This window comes from Pleurodeles waltl, chromosome 8 (genome assembly GCF_031143425.1).
Source record: "Pleurodeles waltl isolate 20211129_DDA chromosome 8, aPleWal1.hap1.20221129, whole genome shotgun sequence".
NCBI classification, from domain to species: Eukaryota; Metazoa; Chordata; class Amphibia; order Caudata; family Salamandridae; genus Pleurodeles; species Pleurodeles waltl.
The window spans coordinates 125,009,374-125,026,624 of record NC_090447.1 but is presented as its reverse complement, the minus strand read 5'-3'; the positions used below and the strand labels follow the sequence as shown (position 1 = coordinate 125,026,624).

Sequence of the window (17,251 nt, the reverse complement as noted above, 5' to 3'; positions counted from 1 at the left end):
CTGCTTCAAAAACCAGCATCTGCTAGTTCCAGTGGGGGCAAAAAGTGGAGGGACATCTGCAAAGAGAAGTCCAGTTTCCTACAATGGTTAATCCCAGAGAGTGGTATCTGGCTGAAGGATGGTGTTCGAATCCATCCAAGTTCCTGTTGTTGAGCTAGCTGGGGACTTGTTGCTTGAAGGCACCCGGAATGCGACCAGCGTCAGCCATGCTGCCCATTTCTCCCCAACCCAGTCATGGAGACTAGTCTTTGGTAAAGAAGCTCTATTAGCCCTATGTTTGCTGTATTGTGGTAATACACTGTTTTGTTCCTCACAGAGAAGTTTCAGGACGCTGTGTGCTAAATGTAGATTTGAATGGCATGTCCTGCTGTGTGATGCCTCGTGGGCATTTCGGCGTGACCATAAGTTGTCCTCCTCTAAGAGTATCGACTGGTAGGACAAGGCGGCGGGGTGGTCATTATTTATTGTTTAAACTTCAGCTGCACCACTGCTAAGCTTGAGGGTCTGGAGTCAATCAAGGGGTTGGATTTTTCGCTCAAGATTTCATACAATTTAGCCCCTTCGGGTGCTATAGTTTACTGTCCTAAAGTCTCTCCTAAGTCTTTGCTTTGGATGTACTTACTGATGCAATCACCCCTTTTTGTCTGCAGTAGTCTTCATTTTGTAGATTTCGGGGGCTTCCGTATACACACGTATGACTCCAACTGCAGATTAACAGTAAAGTTCAAGGAATTCATGACTGATGTCAGTTTAATTCAATTTTTCAAGGGTGCCTCTCATAAATGTGGACATATCCTGGACCTGATTTTCTCTAATTATCCCTACATTGCTAGTGGGACACCCTTTTAATTAGTCTGGAGTGACCACTTCCTAATTCCCTTTTACGTGACTCATGCTTTTGTCCAGACCAACACCGTTAAGGTCACAGGAATTTCTAGGCCTTGGCATGCCATCTCTGACTCACGTGTGGCCAACATGAACTCCCAAATTCCGTTAAGCATGTCAGTGGTAAAAGACAGAGCTGTCAGTTCCCTTAACAATGCCTTGTTACTAGATTTTGATAATTTGGCACCTCTAAAAACTGTACTAGGAAAATAATTGCACCCTTGGCAGGCTGGTTCTCCTCTAGTCTTCAGGCAGAAAAACTTAAATGTAAACAACTTGAAAGGAAATGAATGTTGAATTACGACACTGAGAAAAAGCAGGCATACAGTATCTCTCTTAAGCAGTTTTGTAAAACTATTAAGAAAGCCAAAACAGACTTCTTTACTAAACAAATAGGTGCCTCCGAGAATGCCCCAGTAATAGTTTTTAAAATGGTAAAGCATTCCTGCAGCCGGAGGCTCGCAAACAAGCCATTCCAACCTCCCAGTTGTTGGCTTCTCCTTTTTATTCACACTAAAGTAGAAAAAAATTGCTCTATCTATGATAGGTCTGTGGAACACTCTTCTTTGGGGTTTTATTCTTACCCTTTTCAGGGTAAGGGATGTCTGCTGCTTGAGCCATTCGAGGAGATCATGCTAACTGAATCTGAACATACAATCCAAAAAGTGAAATCTGGATCTTCTCTTGATGTCCTCCCTATATGCTATCTAAGGCAGCTACATCAATCAGCCTGCTGATGAATGCTCTTTTTAACCTATCCTTCGAACTGAGTGAGGTGCCATCCATTTGGAAAAAAGCACTTGTACCTTTTTAAAAAAAAATAAAAAAATAATAATACTGATTCGCTTACTCTGAGCTACTATTGGTCTGTTTCCCTCCTCCTTGTTTTGGGGAAGATGGTGCTATCTCTGAACTGTGAAATCACCAGCCATGTTGAGTGGAATAATTTCACTCCTCTCAGTAGGGGTTCAGCACTGAATCTGCCCTCTTAGAGGCCACTGAATATATTGGAGGAAATCTTGACCTGGGATTTAAAACTTTGGTTATTTTATTCGAACTTTCTGCCCCATTTGACACTGTGTCCCATAAAATCCTTGACTGGAGAAGGTAGGAGTAGTGCGCAGCGCCTTAGATTGGCTTTGTTCCTATTTATCTGACTGACGACAAGCAGTTTTGTTTCATTTTTTTTTTCATCACAGTTCACGGCCCAGTTCAGAGCCATAAGTTGTTGAGTCCAGTAGGGATCAGCATTGAGCCCTCTTTCTTTAACATCTTTATGGCGCCACTATCCCCGATAGATCAAAGGTGGGGTATGAACATCGTATCATATGCAGGTGACTTACAGCTTACGTTGGCATTTCAGCAGCTCAGTGAAACTGTGGTTGGTGATTTCAAGAGTTATCTAACTGCAGTTGCTGACTCGATATATAACAGCTGCCCACATCTCAATCCTGACAAATCAGAAATGTAGGGGTTTGGTGCTCCTTTCCCAGTCAATGCTACAGGATTTTGGCCGTCTGAGTTCAGGCGCGCACCCATCCCTTCAACTGCTGCCATGAATCTGGAGGTTTTATTGGATACGGCTCTCTTTCACACCCCAGGAACAGGTCACTGCTGCCACCTGTTTTGAGATTTTGAAATCCATTAAGAAAGTTCCTAAAATACCTTCCCCTGGTCACTCGGAAGGGTATTGTACACACATTAATGACTTCCAGATTAGACTATGCTAACATACTGTATCTGGGAGTCTCTCAGGACCTGGTCACTTGGCTCCAGTTCGTCCAGAATGCTGCAGCTTGTTCTGAATATTCCGAAAAGAGACACTGTTATGCAAGGCCTGAAGCAACTTCACTGGTTGCCGGTTAAATCTAGAATCAAGTTTCAAACACTTGGTTATGCACAGAGCATTTCATCAGAACAGCTATAGGTATATTCAAGACAGGCTCAAAAATATTTTTCTTCTAGGGGCCTCCGCTCAGCCAATGGGAATCTGCTGTGCGTCCCTATAGTGCAGAAAAATAGATCTGGTGGTTGATCTTTTTTTTTTTTTAGCTCCCAGCCTTTGGAATGCTTTATAACTGCGATCCTTTCCAAGTAAAAGTCTGTTTAAGGCCCAGCGGAAGACTTTTTTTGTTCCTTGAGGTGTAATTATGATTTTTACTTCCATTACCGACTTAGAGCCAGGCAGCTTCTAAAGAAGCAGCAGTTGTGCTCTATAAATTCTTCTTCTTTCAGTCCTTTTTCTTCATTCTGTTTTGGTTGGGTTAATATTCCAGAAGGTGCTATCCTGGACTGGATGGGGTATTGGCATTGTTTGGCCCTTGAAGTAATTCGCTGTGGCTTGTGTATGGGTGCCTTCAAAAACTAAATCTGTGGGTTTCTCAGTTCTCAAAATGCTTGGTGATAATCCTGTGGTTGCCTTCGGGCTTTTATACATGGCAGTGCTGTGCCATCTGATTGTTTTACCAACTTATTTACCTTCCCTGAAGCAGTGAAAATGTTCGACACCTATAATCAAATACCATGTGGATTGTCAACTGTGCACGTGGTGCGTCCTTGTTGCATCCCTGATGGTAAAATAGGTCATAATTTCTTTAGGCAACCTGGAGTGTAATTGGGCCATGGCTATAGGGATCTATCAGAATGATGATCTTCTAGTCAATTAAAATCTACAGCCTCCTATGATGACGTCACCTCTGTGTTGGCTGCAAATTGATGTAATGTATGGGAAGAAATTAAAATTGTCAACATTGTGGGCATGTGCGTTATCCAGACAAGTCTTTTCTTGTGTTGAATTTCCCCACAATGATGACGTACCATGCTGCTGTGCGTTCTGAACAAACAGGAACCCCTCTGCCTCTCTAATCAGTACCCCTCTGGCTTGAATGGAGTATGCCAAGCTCCGTGCTGCACCTCTCCTTTTCTTACCTACTTTATGATGTTCTTCTTTCAGTTTCATGTAGCAATGGTTTTTGCGCTTCCTCTGTTTTTAATAGGCTTCCACTCTGCACACCAGCTCCCATTTATTCAAACATTCCTGGGGTGTCTTTTTTAATTTTTTTTAATTTTTTTTTTATCTATCGAATATCTGCCGGTCCCGACCACTGCCATCTGCTTGTTTAAGATCATGTCATAGGAGTCAGGCCCCACCAACTGCCAGGCTTCTTTCATCTCTCTGAACTTCTGCACCCAGCCTTCTCCCCGAGACGTTTCTACACCCCTTATTGAATTTCCACTAACAGTTTAATTCTAATCCCACAGCAGATAGATTGATTAACCCCTCTCACCTGCAGTCTCCACAAAAAATATTAGCGTTACACTATCCATAGCAGTACATTTTCATGCTAGATGCACAGCAGGGCTCTGTAATCTATCACTGACCTCCTATAAGCGTGTGTTGTGAAGAGGGCTGTTCACTGAATAAACTTAACTGGATAGTTATTTAAATAATCAATTAGTACAGTTTCATGAAAATGCATGGTCGGGCAGGGTTACAAAGTATTTCAGCGTGGCCAGTGAGACCTCTGAACCTGAATTGGATAATTATTCACAGCACACCAGGCTCAGGTCTTGAAACTCATAGCAGACCTTTTTGATAACTCCTGCACAACCAGCTCCAAGATTACATCTCCATATCCTACTTACTACAACGCAGCCTTCTTGAGGATGAACACAGTGGCTGATAGCATAACGTACTTGTTCAGTGAATGTAATGCATTCCCGTCTAATTGCTTTCTACTCTTAAGTGTTCTCGCACTTCCAGCTTTACCATGGTGTTCTGGCAACTCCCTGGATTGTCAACGAAAAAAGATGTGGTGCCAGGCCTGATTTTCAGCAGGGTTATAATGACATTTAAGTTTGACATAGTTTTGATTTGATGTCATAGAAGGTATTCCACTGTAGTTGCACGAGGTGTGTGTGTGCGTGTTTGTGTGTTTAGTACTGGAAGATATACAATCTTTGTAAATAAAAATGAATGGGGCACATTTCCCCATATGCTGTAGGATAGCATCTTTTTCTTCGTCTTCATCTTTTGACTGTTTGGGTCTTTGAAGGTGCTCTAGCTGGTTCCATTTCAAAAGGATACCTCGTGGTCCTCTGGTGATAAGAATACAGTTGTAGCCTGTATTTAAGGGCAGAGTGGCCCGACCCCTTTCCTCCATCCAAGCAAACGTGAGCCTGACAGACCCTATTGATGTTCAGGTCAGGGAGCCAGGCACTGTACATGTGCTTAATGTGGAGGCGCCTGGATGCCTGAACTGAACTTTGCCGGGCTGAATATTTCACAGCCCTATTTGTATATGGAAGGGCCATGGGGGTGCAGTCCCTGGGGCAGAAATCGACCCTGGGAGTGGGGGCACACAGGACAGAAATCGGCCCTGGGAGGCAGCATGCACAGCCCCCCTCCTATTTATATATATATATGCCCAGGCCTGAGGTGGTGGCGGTCCCTAGGGCTGAAATTGGCCCTCCCCCTTCATCTATTCATCGATTGGATGGTGGGGTGCCCGAGGCCGAAAGCGGAATTGGAAGGGGGCCACGCGTGCCCCCAACCCCCATTAGAATTCATAATCTGCTCCCTAGACCTGGCCCACCTGAGGGGTTGGGGGGAGGGGAGTGTGTGTGTATAATTTTTTAAATGTTTTTTTAATCTTACTGCAGTCAGATCCTCAGTGTAATTTGTTTTCTTCTTTTTAATCTTACTGCAAAGTCACGGATCCTCAGTAAATTTGCGGTAAAGTTAGTAAAAAAAAAAAAAACTCTGCCCCATTTGTCTTTTTTTAATGTTTTTTCTTGGGGCTCAGCTAGATCCCTAAAAGCCTCCTAAACCTCTCACTAGCCCATGCCTATCCCTAAACCCTAAAATCCTCTAGTTACCCTGTACCCTTACCCATCACTGAACCCTTAAATCCCCTTACACCTCTTACTTTCCCTTAATTCCCCTTAATTCCATTCTTTAATATAATTAGAACCATCATAGTAAAGTCCTCTTTTGCAAAGTGCCCAAAATGACATGCATGATAATGGCTGTAGTGTAAATGTCCTATGTTTGAGTTTTCTGGCTTTGGGTAGTACTGGAAGGTCTAGAGTAGACGAGGTGTGTGGTATACACACTTTAGACACTGATTAGAGGCTGCAAAAGGAGCTAACCACACAGTGATACAACTATTTTCAGGTTGATTTCATAGGTTTTAGTGCCTTAGCCTGTGGGACCTTTATCACCTGTTCTTCCAGAACTAGACCTTTGCACGAAAGATGCTCTGCGCTTTTAATTGGAACAGTTATGTTTTGTTTGAGTGAGCATTAATGCCCTCTGCTGTGCTTAAGCTGTCAGCTCTAACTGGTTGACTCGGCATTCCTGGACTTGATTCCCCCAGGGCAACAATGTTGTTTCCCCTGTGCTTATGAATCCACCCATATCTGACCTAGTTGGCATATTTGAAAATAGGCCAACTCCCTGTGTTATGCAGTGTAAAAAGCCTTTTTTTTGTTTCTTTAAGGTCTGCATCGTCAGGCTCTGGCGCTTACCATTGGATGGTTTATTGGCTATCATCTTACTAGGCGTGAAAATTACTTCAATGCAAAACAAGACCGAGACCTGTTTGAGTACATGAAGTTACACCCAGAAGATTTCAAGAAGAAAGGTACGCTAAAGAGCCTCTGCTTATTTAACCAGCCAACTTATTATATCCCTCTGTATGTAATTCTTATCAGCAGTAGATCTTTGAATTTTCTCACGGGTGTATTATGGGTGTAGGATTATGGATTGATATGTCAGAGAACATATACATAAAATGGTACAGTGTTTCACCTGCTGTTTTAAGGAGTGAAGTTTTTGCACCGTTTTTTCATCTGAATGATAGCAATTATTTGAAGGCGTTTAACATGCCTCCCTTATGCGAGAATTGCAGAGGATATAGAACTGTCTGTTCCCTATTGCCCATTATCCTTTCAAACTGTATATATTATTATTTGCAGTTTTTCAGTGCGCCGCTTCCACGCTCTTCAGTATTTGCAACCGTGTCTTTGCTATTCTTGTATACATTTAGTGTGAAGCAATTCAAATGATATATACCCTCTAGAAGTAGTCAGAAATTACCTATATCATATAGTTATCCAGGATTTCTCTTCATTTTCGTTATTAATTGAATGTGGTATAATCAAAGTTGAAAATCAACAGCTACTACCGTAGGAAACGTTTTTCTTACTCTACCCATGCTGCACACAGGACGTTCGTGGGCCAGTTCAAACCAGGTCCTGGACAAATAGTAACAAAGTAACACTGGAAACAACCACACTTTAAGTTGATGATTTCAAGCTATGGATAAACCCTATTGCCACACCCAACGTGGCGTGTCCCTCATCAGTTCAAGTACGGTATCGCCTAATTTTTTTGTTGCAGTTACTTGTCTGTAAATTTAGATTGGTGTAGGATTTTTCACAGCATTGCTTAGTCTTTATTTTAACATTGTCATGTATGCATGGTTTATAGGGATAGATTACAAGATCAAATGAGAGCGGGGGCCAGGAGCAGTCCTCATTTTTGCATCTCACTCCATTTTCCAACATGGACCCGCTCATAAACGTTTAAATGAGGGCTGTATAATCCATTTGATAAAGTTAGCACAATCCCAATATTATTTGAGGATCTGTCTTAAACGCACCGGTCAATCAGGTCAAAAGGATTTTGGACACAGACATGAAATAACGGAAGGACCCTTATAACATCTCTTCATTGCGCCTGTGGAATGGTTCACATTGCAAATATCGTCACAGAGCTAATTTCTTTTCCATTAAAATTGACTAATTTTGGTAGAAACTAGTTCGGTCACCCTTCCCTTAGCATTGGTATTTATATACATTTTCAGTTCAGTTTGTAGGCTGGAGTTCTCTTGTTCCAGCCTGGATTCAACTGGATTCTTGTGGGTTCAACTTGTTCCAAACCTTGTATAGCAAATGTTCATAGGCTTAATCCTGGAACGTCAATAGAAAATTACAGTCTTGATTTTGACTTGCCAGTGTTTTGTTTTAATATTTTATTAGTTTTATATTGAAATAAACCAAACTTCCTGGCATTCATTGGACATATCATTTAATACACAGTAAATAACTAGCACAGATTACTATGACTAATCCGTGGTGGAGGATTTCTTCCCCACCAAATTTAGGTACGGTAGCACCCAGCCTCTGTTAACCTACTTATACATTCCCCAATATTCCTTAACCTGCCTTTCACCAATATACATTCCCCAATATTCCTTAACCTGCCTTTCACCAAGTCCAATCCCCACTGTCCCTGTAATTCAAGGCCCTTCTCTGTACTTTAGCAACCTTCCCCCAAACCTTTACATTTTCGTAGGCATTCCCGTGATTTGTAAGTTGATTTTTCTGCCTGCATACACCAGTCCAGCACCTGGGCCCATCTACATATCAACGGGACAGTTGCACTACCCCACAATTTTACCAGGTTACGATTTGCGACCAACAGGGCCATGTTGGAGAATAAAAGATCATATTTGGACAATATTTATTCTCTCCACATCTCCAGAAGTGCCACCTGTGGTGTAATCTCCAGCCCCAGAACTCGTGTGAGAGTTGTGTCGGGCCACTCCAAAATGGCCGTGTTTTTGGACAACCTAACAGGTTATAAATTAATGATAGTCTTCAGGCACATCCCTGCAGGCGTCTGTCATTATCAACCCTGCCAATTCTGTACAGCCGGGTTCTAGTGTGGTAAGTCTAGTTTAGGATCTTTCCAATCATCCTCATCAATGATCCCCCAGATCAGATTCCCACTTGAGAGCTGCCAGTGAGCCTACCCTATTATTTATTACTGTCTTTTGGTAAATGGTGGGTTTGTGCAGCGGGTGGCCATTGACTTGCCAGTTTTGAGTAGGTCAGTGACGCAGTGTCGGTTTGGTACATATTTAGGGCCTTGAGATCAATAGGCAGTGTAAAGAGTGAAAAGACTTTTAGGAGGGAACTATGTCTGTTAGGTTTGTCGTTCTCTGGACAATTTGTTCCAACTTTAGCCTTTAGCCCTTGCCTAAATTACATATTGTGCTACAAATTGCATCAAATGCTCACTATACTCATTTGAGGGCCGCTAAAGAATCTCTCCTTTATTGGCTTACTTGAACATGCCTTGGTGTTGTCATTTTAAGATAATGTAAATAGCCTTCATGTGGTTTATCCACTCACATAATAAGGTATGCAAGATACTGCAAAACATGGCAGCAAGACTACCTAAAATGACGTCTTGTCTAAACCACACATTGTCTGTCTTTATCGCTAGTATAGAAAATGTGATTTGTCTCAAAGCAGTGTATTAGTGCCTTTTATGTGACAGAGGGGGCTACTTTGATCAGATAAACTATCCCGTTTTGTTCCTGCAAGCTAATAAAGCTGTGACCGCTCAGAGGAGTAGCATGAGATGTAAATAATACAGAAGGCTATAGAGACATCTGCAGCTGGTGCTCTATCCACTGAGAATTTTTATTAGGATTGGGATGTAACTCACAGCTTGGATGCGAATTTCAGTGAGTGAATGATAATTCTTCCTCATATTGAAACGTGTCCGACTTGTTAAACACATCTCTGCATTAGTCACTCAACCCTCTGTAGTGTTCGAAAGGAGTGAGAATGTGACTTTCTACAGATTGCATGTGGGTTTCTGCAGTGGAAGACTAACCACCTGCCCTAGCTTACTTGGATGGAAACTTGTGTGACCTACAAGTTACCTAATAAAGTCTGCAGCTGGTGCTCATCTGTCTGTCCTCTCTGAGTGCCAGCCATTGCTTGTCGATAAATTGATTTAGTTTTAGGCCAGCCCACAGGGATATTTCCTATTTGCTGGACCCCAGCTATTTTAGTATTTCATTAGGTGCATGAGTGTGATTCAAGGTCTTCTCACCTGGCACAATGCCTCCGGCCAGCCTGAAATGCAGTTTTCATGGGTATCGAGCTTCCTGTTCCACAGTTGTTCTAGCACCAACACAGTGGGTTTGGGCATCCTATAGCAGGATGTCATTTTGTGAGTCGGCTTCCACAATGGACTAACAAATTTGGGAAAGTGAATCCCTGCTCGTGTTTTGCTGTGCATCCTGGGACCACCTGTTGCTTGCATGACCAAAACGAGGTGTGGTGTGGGGAAAGGCAGGCAGCCCAGTAGAATTGTCCTCACTTAAGCCTTACTGCTTGTTTTAGGGAAGCGAGGGGAAGCAGGCAGCCCGGAAACTGAGTTCTCTGTCCCTGCATGAGATTCAAAGGCCCTGCTTGTTTTAGGAAGCGAGGGGAAGCGGGCAGCTCCAGGACACAGTTCTCTGTCCTTGCATGAGCTTCAAAGGCCCGCTTGTTTTAGGAAGCGAGGGGAAGAGGGCAGCCTGGAAACTCAGTTCTGTGTCCCTGTGTAGGAAGTTGGCTCTGTATGTACTATTTCAAAGTAAGAAATAGCATGCACAGAGTCCAAGGGTTCCCCTTAGAGGTAAGATAGTGGCAAAAAGAGATAATTCTAATGCTCTATTTTGTGGTAGTGTGGTCGAGCAGTAGGCTTATCAGAGGGTAGTGTTAAGCATTTGTTGTACACACACAGGCAATAAATGAGGAACACACACTCAGACAATTCCAGGCCAATAGGTTTTTTTTATAGAAAAATATATTTTCTTAGTTTATTTTAAGAACCACAGGTTCAAGATTTACAATCAATACTTCAAATGAAAGGTACTTCACTTAGGTATCATAGGAACTTTGGATCAGCAAAATAGCATGTACAGTTTTGGCAAAATGGCAATAAGCTATTTTAAAACTAGACAGTGCAAATTTCAACAGTTCCTGGGGGAGGTAAGTATTTGTTAGTTTTGCAGGTAAGTAAACCACCTACAGGGTTCAAAGTTGGGTCCAAAGTAGCTCACCGTTGGGGGTTCATGGCAACCTCAAAGTTACCACACCAGCAGCTCAGGGCCGGTCAGGTGCAGAAGTCAAAGTGGTGCCCAAAACGCTTAGACTTCAATGGAGAAGGGGGTGCCCCAGTTCCAGTCTGCCAGCAGGTAAGTACCCGCGACTTCGGAGGGCAGACCAGGGGGGTTTTGTAGGGCACCGGGGGGGACACAAGTCAGCACAGAAAATACACCCTCAGGGGCACGGGGGCGGCCGGGTGCAGTGTGCAAACAGGCGTCTGGTTTGCAATAGGTTTCAATGGGAGACCCAGAGGTGTCTTCAGCGAAGCAGGCAGGCAAGGGGGGGCTCCTCGGGGTAACCACCACCTGGGCAAGGGAGAGGGCCACCTGGAGGTCGGATCCTTCAGGTCCTGCGGGTGCAGTGTCTTTACCAGGCGTCGGGTTCTTGGAAGCAGGCAGTCGCGGTCAGAGGGAGCCTCTGGATTCCGTCTGCAGGCGTCGCTGGGAGGGCTGAGGGGGGTCAACTCTGGCTACTCACAGGGTCGCAGTCGCCGGGGAGTCCTCCCTGTAGTGTTGTTTCTGCGCGGGTCGAGCCGGGGGCGTCGGGTGCAGAATGGAAAGTCCCACGCTTCCGGCAGGAAACGTGGAGTCCTTTTAAAGTTGTTTCTTTGTTCCAAGTGTTGGTTTCTTTGGAACAGGGCCGCTGTCCTCGGGAGTTCTTGGTCCTTTTAGATGCAGGGTAGTCCTCTGAGGCTTCAGAGGACGCTGGACCCTGAGGAGCGCGTCGCAGTTTCTCTTGAAGTGGGGAGACAGGCCGGTAGGGCTGGGGTCAAAGCAGTTGGGGCCACATGTAGCAAACTCCGAGATTGCGACTCGGAAATTTTGAGTCACAATCTCGGATGCAGAACGGTGTCTCAGACACCGTCTGCGACTCGCTATGGGGTCGCAAAGACCCACCTCATCAATATTAATGAGGTGGGTCGCATTTTGCGACCCCATAGCAAGTCCCTGCACTCACAGGAATGATGGCCTGCTGAAGTCAGCAGACCTCCATGTCTGTGACTGCTTTTTAAATAAAGCAGTTTTTTTTTTTTTCATTTTGCAGCCCGTTTTAATTAAAGGAAAATGATTTGCAAAATGAAAAAAAATACCGAAACCATTTGGTTTCGTTTTTTCAGTGTAGGCAGTGGTCTATTGGGCATTCTGGGCAACATTCACAAAGGGGGGGACCCCTTCCCTTTTGCGAATGAGTTAAACTGCGAGTTGCTTTGCAACCGCATTCGCGGTCACAAAGCAATTCTGAATTGCGATGCGAGTCGCAAATAGGAAGGGAACACCCCTTCCTAATTGCCAGTCGGTACCGACTCGCAATTTGTGAATGTGCATCGCGTTAGGCCGTTTGCATGGCGCAAGCTGCGATTTTCTCAGTTTGCACCATGCAAGCGGCTTCCTACATCTGGCCCTTGGTGTCTCCGTCTTCTCTGCAGGGCTTCAGGTCAGCAGTCCTTCTTCGTCTTAGGTTGCAGGAATCTATTTTCTAGGTTCTGGGAGCCCCTAAATACTCAGTGTAGGGGTGTGTTTAGGTCAGGGGGGGTAGTAGTTAATGGCTACTAGCCCGGAGGGTGGCTACACCCTCTTTGTGCCTCCTCCCTGAGGGGAGGGGGGCACATCCCTAATCCTATTGGGGGAATCCTCCATCTGCAAGATGGAGGATTTCTAAAAGTCAGTCACCTCAGCTCAGGACACCTTAGGGGTTGTCCTGACTGGCCAGTGACTCCTCCTTCTTTTTTTTTCTCATTATCTCCTCCGGCCTTGCCTCCAAAAGTGGGGCCGTGGCCGGAGGGGGTGGGCATCTCCACTAGCTGGAATGCCCTGTGGTGCTGTAACAAAAGGGGTGAGCCTTTGAGGCTCACCACCAGGTGTTACAGTTCCTGCAGGGGGAGGTGAGAAGCACCTCCGCCCAGTACAGGCTTCGTTACTAGCCACAGAGTGACAAAGGCACCCCCCCCCCCCATGTGGCCAGCAACATGTCTGGTGTGTGGCAGGCTGGTAAAACTAGTCCGCCCACACTGGAAGTCGGGTATGTTTTCAAGGGGCATCTCTAAGATGCCCTCTGGGGTGTATTTCACAATAATTTATTGTGCTGAGAAGTTTGATACCACACTTCCCAGTTTTCAGTGTAGCCATTATGGTGCTGTGAAGTTTGTGTATGACAGACTCCCAGACCATATACTCTTATGGCTACCCTGCACTTACAATGTCTAAGGTTTTGTTTAGACACTGTAGGGGCATAGTGCTCATGCACCTATGCCCTCACCTATGGTATAGTGCACCCTGACTTAGGGCTGTAAGGCCTGCTAGAGGGGTGACTTATCTATGCCATGGGCAGTGTGAGGTTGGCATGGCACCCTCAGGGGAGTGCCATGTCGACTTAGTCATTGTCTCCCCACCAGCACACACAAGCTGGCAAGCAGAGTGTCTGTGCTGAGTGAGGGGTCCCCAGGGTGGCATAAGACATGCTGCAGCCCTTAGAGACGTTTCCTGGCATCAGGGACCTTGGTACCAGGGGTACCAGTTACAAGGGACTTACCTGGATGCCAGGGTGTGCCAATTGTGGAGACAAAGGTACAGGTTAGGGAAAGAACACTGGTGCTGGGGCCTGGTTAGCAGGCCTCAGCACACTTTCAAATCATAACTTGGCATCAGCAAAGGCAAAAAGTCAGGGGGTAACCGTGCCAAGGAGGCATTTCCTTACACCCTGCATGAGCTTCAAAGGCCCTGCTTGTTTTAGGAGGCGAGGGGAAGCGGGCAGCCCCAGAACATAGTTCTCTGTCCCTGCTTGAGCCTCAACAGCCCTTCTTGTTTTAGGAAGCAGGCATCTCGGAAATATGGTTCAATTGACCCGCTCGCTTTAAAGAAGCGAGAGGGAGCAGGCAGTCTGGGAACAGTTTTATTTTCTCTTTGTGCTTGAGCTTCACCAACTCTGCTTATGTTTGGGAAGCAGGCATCCCAGGAGTGCTCCTGGGCATCCCAGGAACACGGTTCTCTGCGCTCAAGCTTTACCGGCTGTAGTATAGGTTAGTAACTGTACTCTTGTGTTCTGTGCTTACTATGTACTGTACCTTTTGTATGACACAACTTGATTCGTGTTTTCATGCTCCCTCCGACATAGTTTGGTACCTGGAGTGAGGGTAAATTATCCCTCTACTGGAGCATGTGGCCCAACAACCAGCAAGGAGGACTTTACATTAGTGCCTACAAGTATGGAGGAGTCTACTTTTAATTTTCTTGAGTTCATTTTTGGGATTCTCTCGTTCTCTCTGTGAAACTTCTGCCCATCGGACCTATTTACCTTCACATGCCAACTGTCTCTAGTCTTGCACACGTGAGTTGTAGTGCATGGCTGACCCTTCATGAGGCAGGAAGTTGAGTCCTGGTGTGTAGCCAGGCTTCCTTGTATGCTTTTGAAGGTCTGCCAGCTTTCTTGAAAGAAGAACTTTGGGTGTGAAGCTTTCTCGAGCCCAATATCAAGAGTTTTGAGTGTCAATTTATTAGCAGCCATGTTGATTTCTTAGTGGCACTTTTTTGTGTACTTTGTGAAGCTGAGGAGTCTTCACAAGCTTCCTAAAGAAGATTCACGTAAGGTGGGATCAATTTTATTAGTTTTGCCTATCCTACTCTAGCATCTTATCGGAACACTTCAACCCACATTCATTGGAAGGCTTTCTCTGGGGTGGGAACCACTGTATTATTTGACTTCTATTTTCTCTAAGTTAATTTTAACATGGCCGCACATCAGAATGTGGTACATGCCCCAGCATTTTTTAAGGCATGCAGACGGGAAAGCAAGTGGAAACCAGGGCTGCACATTTTTGAAAATTACTTGACAGCTATTGATGCCTTTGGATATGAAATACCAAGGAAGGTGGCTCATCTGGTCAGTCAGCTTGGTATTGCTAGCCAAAGGGTTCTGACAGTCTGCCTTTGGTGACTGCACCAAACAACGAGAATGCTGATTTAGATGTCTACATTGTAGCAAAAGAGAGAATGTGGAGACAAGGTCCTAAAGAGACTAGTATCTTGTTACAGATACACATTTTTTTTAAATGCAAACAGGACAGTGATGAATTGATGGAGGAGTTAATTGCTGCTTTACATGTTTTGGCATCTACCCGTGAATTTGAAAATAATTTTGAGGTTTATATCCTAGACCAGTTTGTATTTAGTTGTTTATCCAAAAAAACATAGGAACGATTATTAACTTGCAGGAATCTTTTCTTGCCAAAAGGTATTGATTTTGCTAAGAGTAGATAGAGTGATCAATCATTTTTTCACAAGCTTTGTCGGGTCCAGAGGATTTATCTCCTGGGGGTGCACGTCCGATGACAGCTCTGTGCACTTAATACTAAAAGTTCTACAATAAGGAGGGTCAGACAACCTGCTATAGATGTGGTTCTGGGAACAATGCATCTTGTCCGGCTTTGGTTAAGTGTAGTAACTGCAGGCAAATAGTCCATTTTCAGGCTGTGTGTCAGGCGTCCAGTAACAATATAAAGATCAGCAATATAAAAATGTAAGATTGCGTAGAAAATTAAGTAATATTTTGTTAACAACCAAAACACAAAACAGAATGTGTGAAGAAAATTAAAGGACCGTTATGTTGGGCAAAAAATAATGGTAGAACACTAGTTTCATTAATAAATATTCACAATGTGTTGTCTGATAAACACTGGAAACGACTGTAAAACCACGTTATGTTGTACCCTTACCATATTGGCCCTAGTTGTGTTCAGGAAGGCAGTCTACATTTTCAGGTGGTGTTTCTATTGCAACCTGCTGATCCTTTGAAGATGTAAACAACGCTATTGTAGGAAAGTACCATCTGGCCTGGCATGTTACCCCCATTTTTCACTGTATCTATGTTGTTTTAGTTGTATGTGTCACTGGGACCCTGTTCACCAGGGCCCCAGTGCTCATAAGTGTGCCTGAATGTGTTCCCTGTGTAGTGACTAACTGTCTCACTGAGGCTCTGCTAATCAGAACCTCAGTGGTTATGCTCTCTCATTTCTTTCAAATTGTCACTGACAGGCTAGTGACCAATTTTACCAATTTACATTGGCTTACTGGAACACCCTTATAATTCCCTAGTATATGGTACTTAGGTACCCAGGGTATTGGGGTTCCAGGAGATCCCTATGGGCTGCAGCATTTCTTTTGCCACCCATAGGGAGCTCTGACAATTCTTACACAGGCCTGCCACTGCAGCCTGAGTGAAATAACGTCCACGTTATTTCACAGCCATTTTACACTGCACTTAAGTAACTTATAAGTCACCTATATGTCTAACCTTTACCTGGTAAAGGTTAGGTGCAAAGTTACTTAGTGTGAGGGCACCCTGGCACTAGCCAAGGTGCCCCCACATTGTTCAGGGCCAATTCCCCTGACTTTGAGAGTGCGGGGACACCATTACACGCGTGCACTACATATAGGTCACTACCTATATGTAGCTTCACAATGGTAACTCCGAATATGGCCATGTAACATGTCTATGATCATGGAATCAGGGGTGTGGAATTTATTAAAATATCTACTTGTCCAGGGGACAGGTTGCTTCTCAAATCTACTTGTCCTGTAAAAAGATCTACTTGTCCCTTTGGTGCCATGTAGTGTGGCGACAAATTATGGCAGCAATTAATAGCCTCTCTGATTATGCCAGGGCTACTACCATAGTAGGGCTTGAATACTTGGAGTTTCAATCCCTACTGTAGCAATTTCCTTATTTTGCCACCTTTCTGCAGATCTGCATACTGGGGCTGGAGGAAGCAGTAAGCAATAGTTCCAGGGCTGGAATGCCTTTGAGTCTGCAAACCTACTAACCTGCATATTTTAAAGATTTTTACCAGCTTCTCTCTAATATTTTCCCATAATAAGAAAGGTTGGACATTTACTCCTGACAATGGCAGAATTAGAACTTCTTCCAGGGTTGGGAAGAAAGTGGCTGGAGGGAAAATGAACTTGCAAATGCTCAATAGATTTTCACATGAGCAAATCTACACATCGTATTTACCCACGCTAAAATACAGTTCACAAATATTTTATAGGGGTACGACATATACCATGGGTGCACTTTTGTGACTTTCTTTAAGAATTTGGGGCCACAAGTAGGTAGGTTCAGATTTGTGACCTGCAAATTGCGAGTTGCAAATCCGAATGTAGGATGGTGTCCTTGACACCATCTGTGATTCGCAAGGGCTTCGCAAATGCCCACATCATGAATAATCATGAGGTGGGTCGCAATTTGCGACCCCCTCACGAATGGTGGCCTGCTGGAGACAGCAGACCACCATGTCTGTGACTGCTTTTCAATAAAGCAGTTTTTTTTTTTTTTTTTTTTTTTTTTGTAATGCAGCCCGTTTTCCTTAAAGGAAAACGAGATGCATAACAAAAACGAAAAATGAAACGTTTTCGTT

General features: G+C 44.3%; 1 protein-coding gene across 1 annotated transcript in view; it reads left to right on the top strand.

Moving 5' to 3' along the window:
- The window catches only part of NDUFC2 (NADH:ubiquinone oxidoreductase subunit C2), a 37,964-nt gene that overhangs the window by 13,953 nt on the left and 6,760 nt on the right, over window positions 1-17,251 (top strand). Inside the window, exon 2 of the mRNA XM_069203926.1 lies at window positions 6,387-6,530. Within this exon, the coding sequence (XP_069060027.1) occupies window positions 6,387-6,530 (144 nt within the window). The remainder of the gene's footprint in view (window positions 1-6,386; window positions 6,531-17,251) is intronic.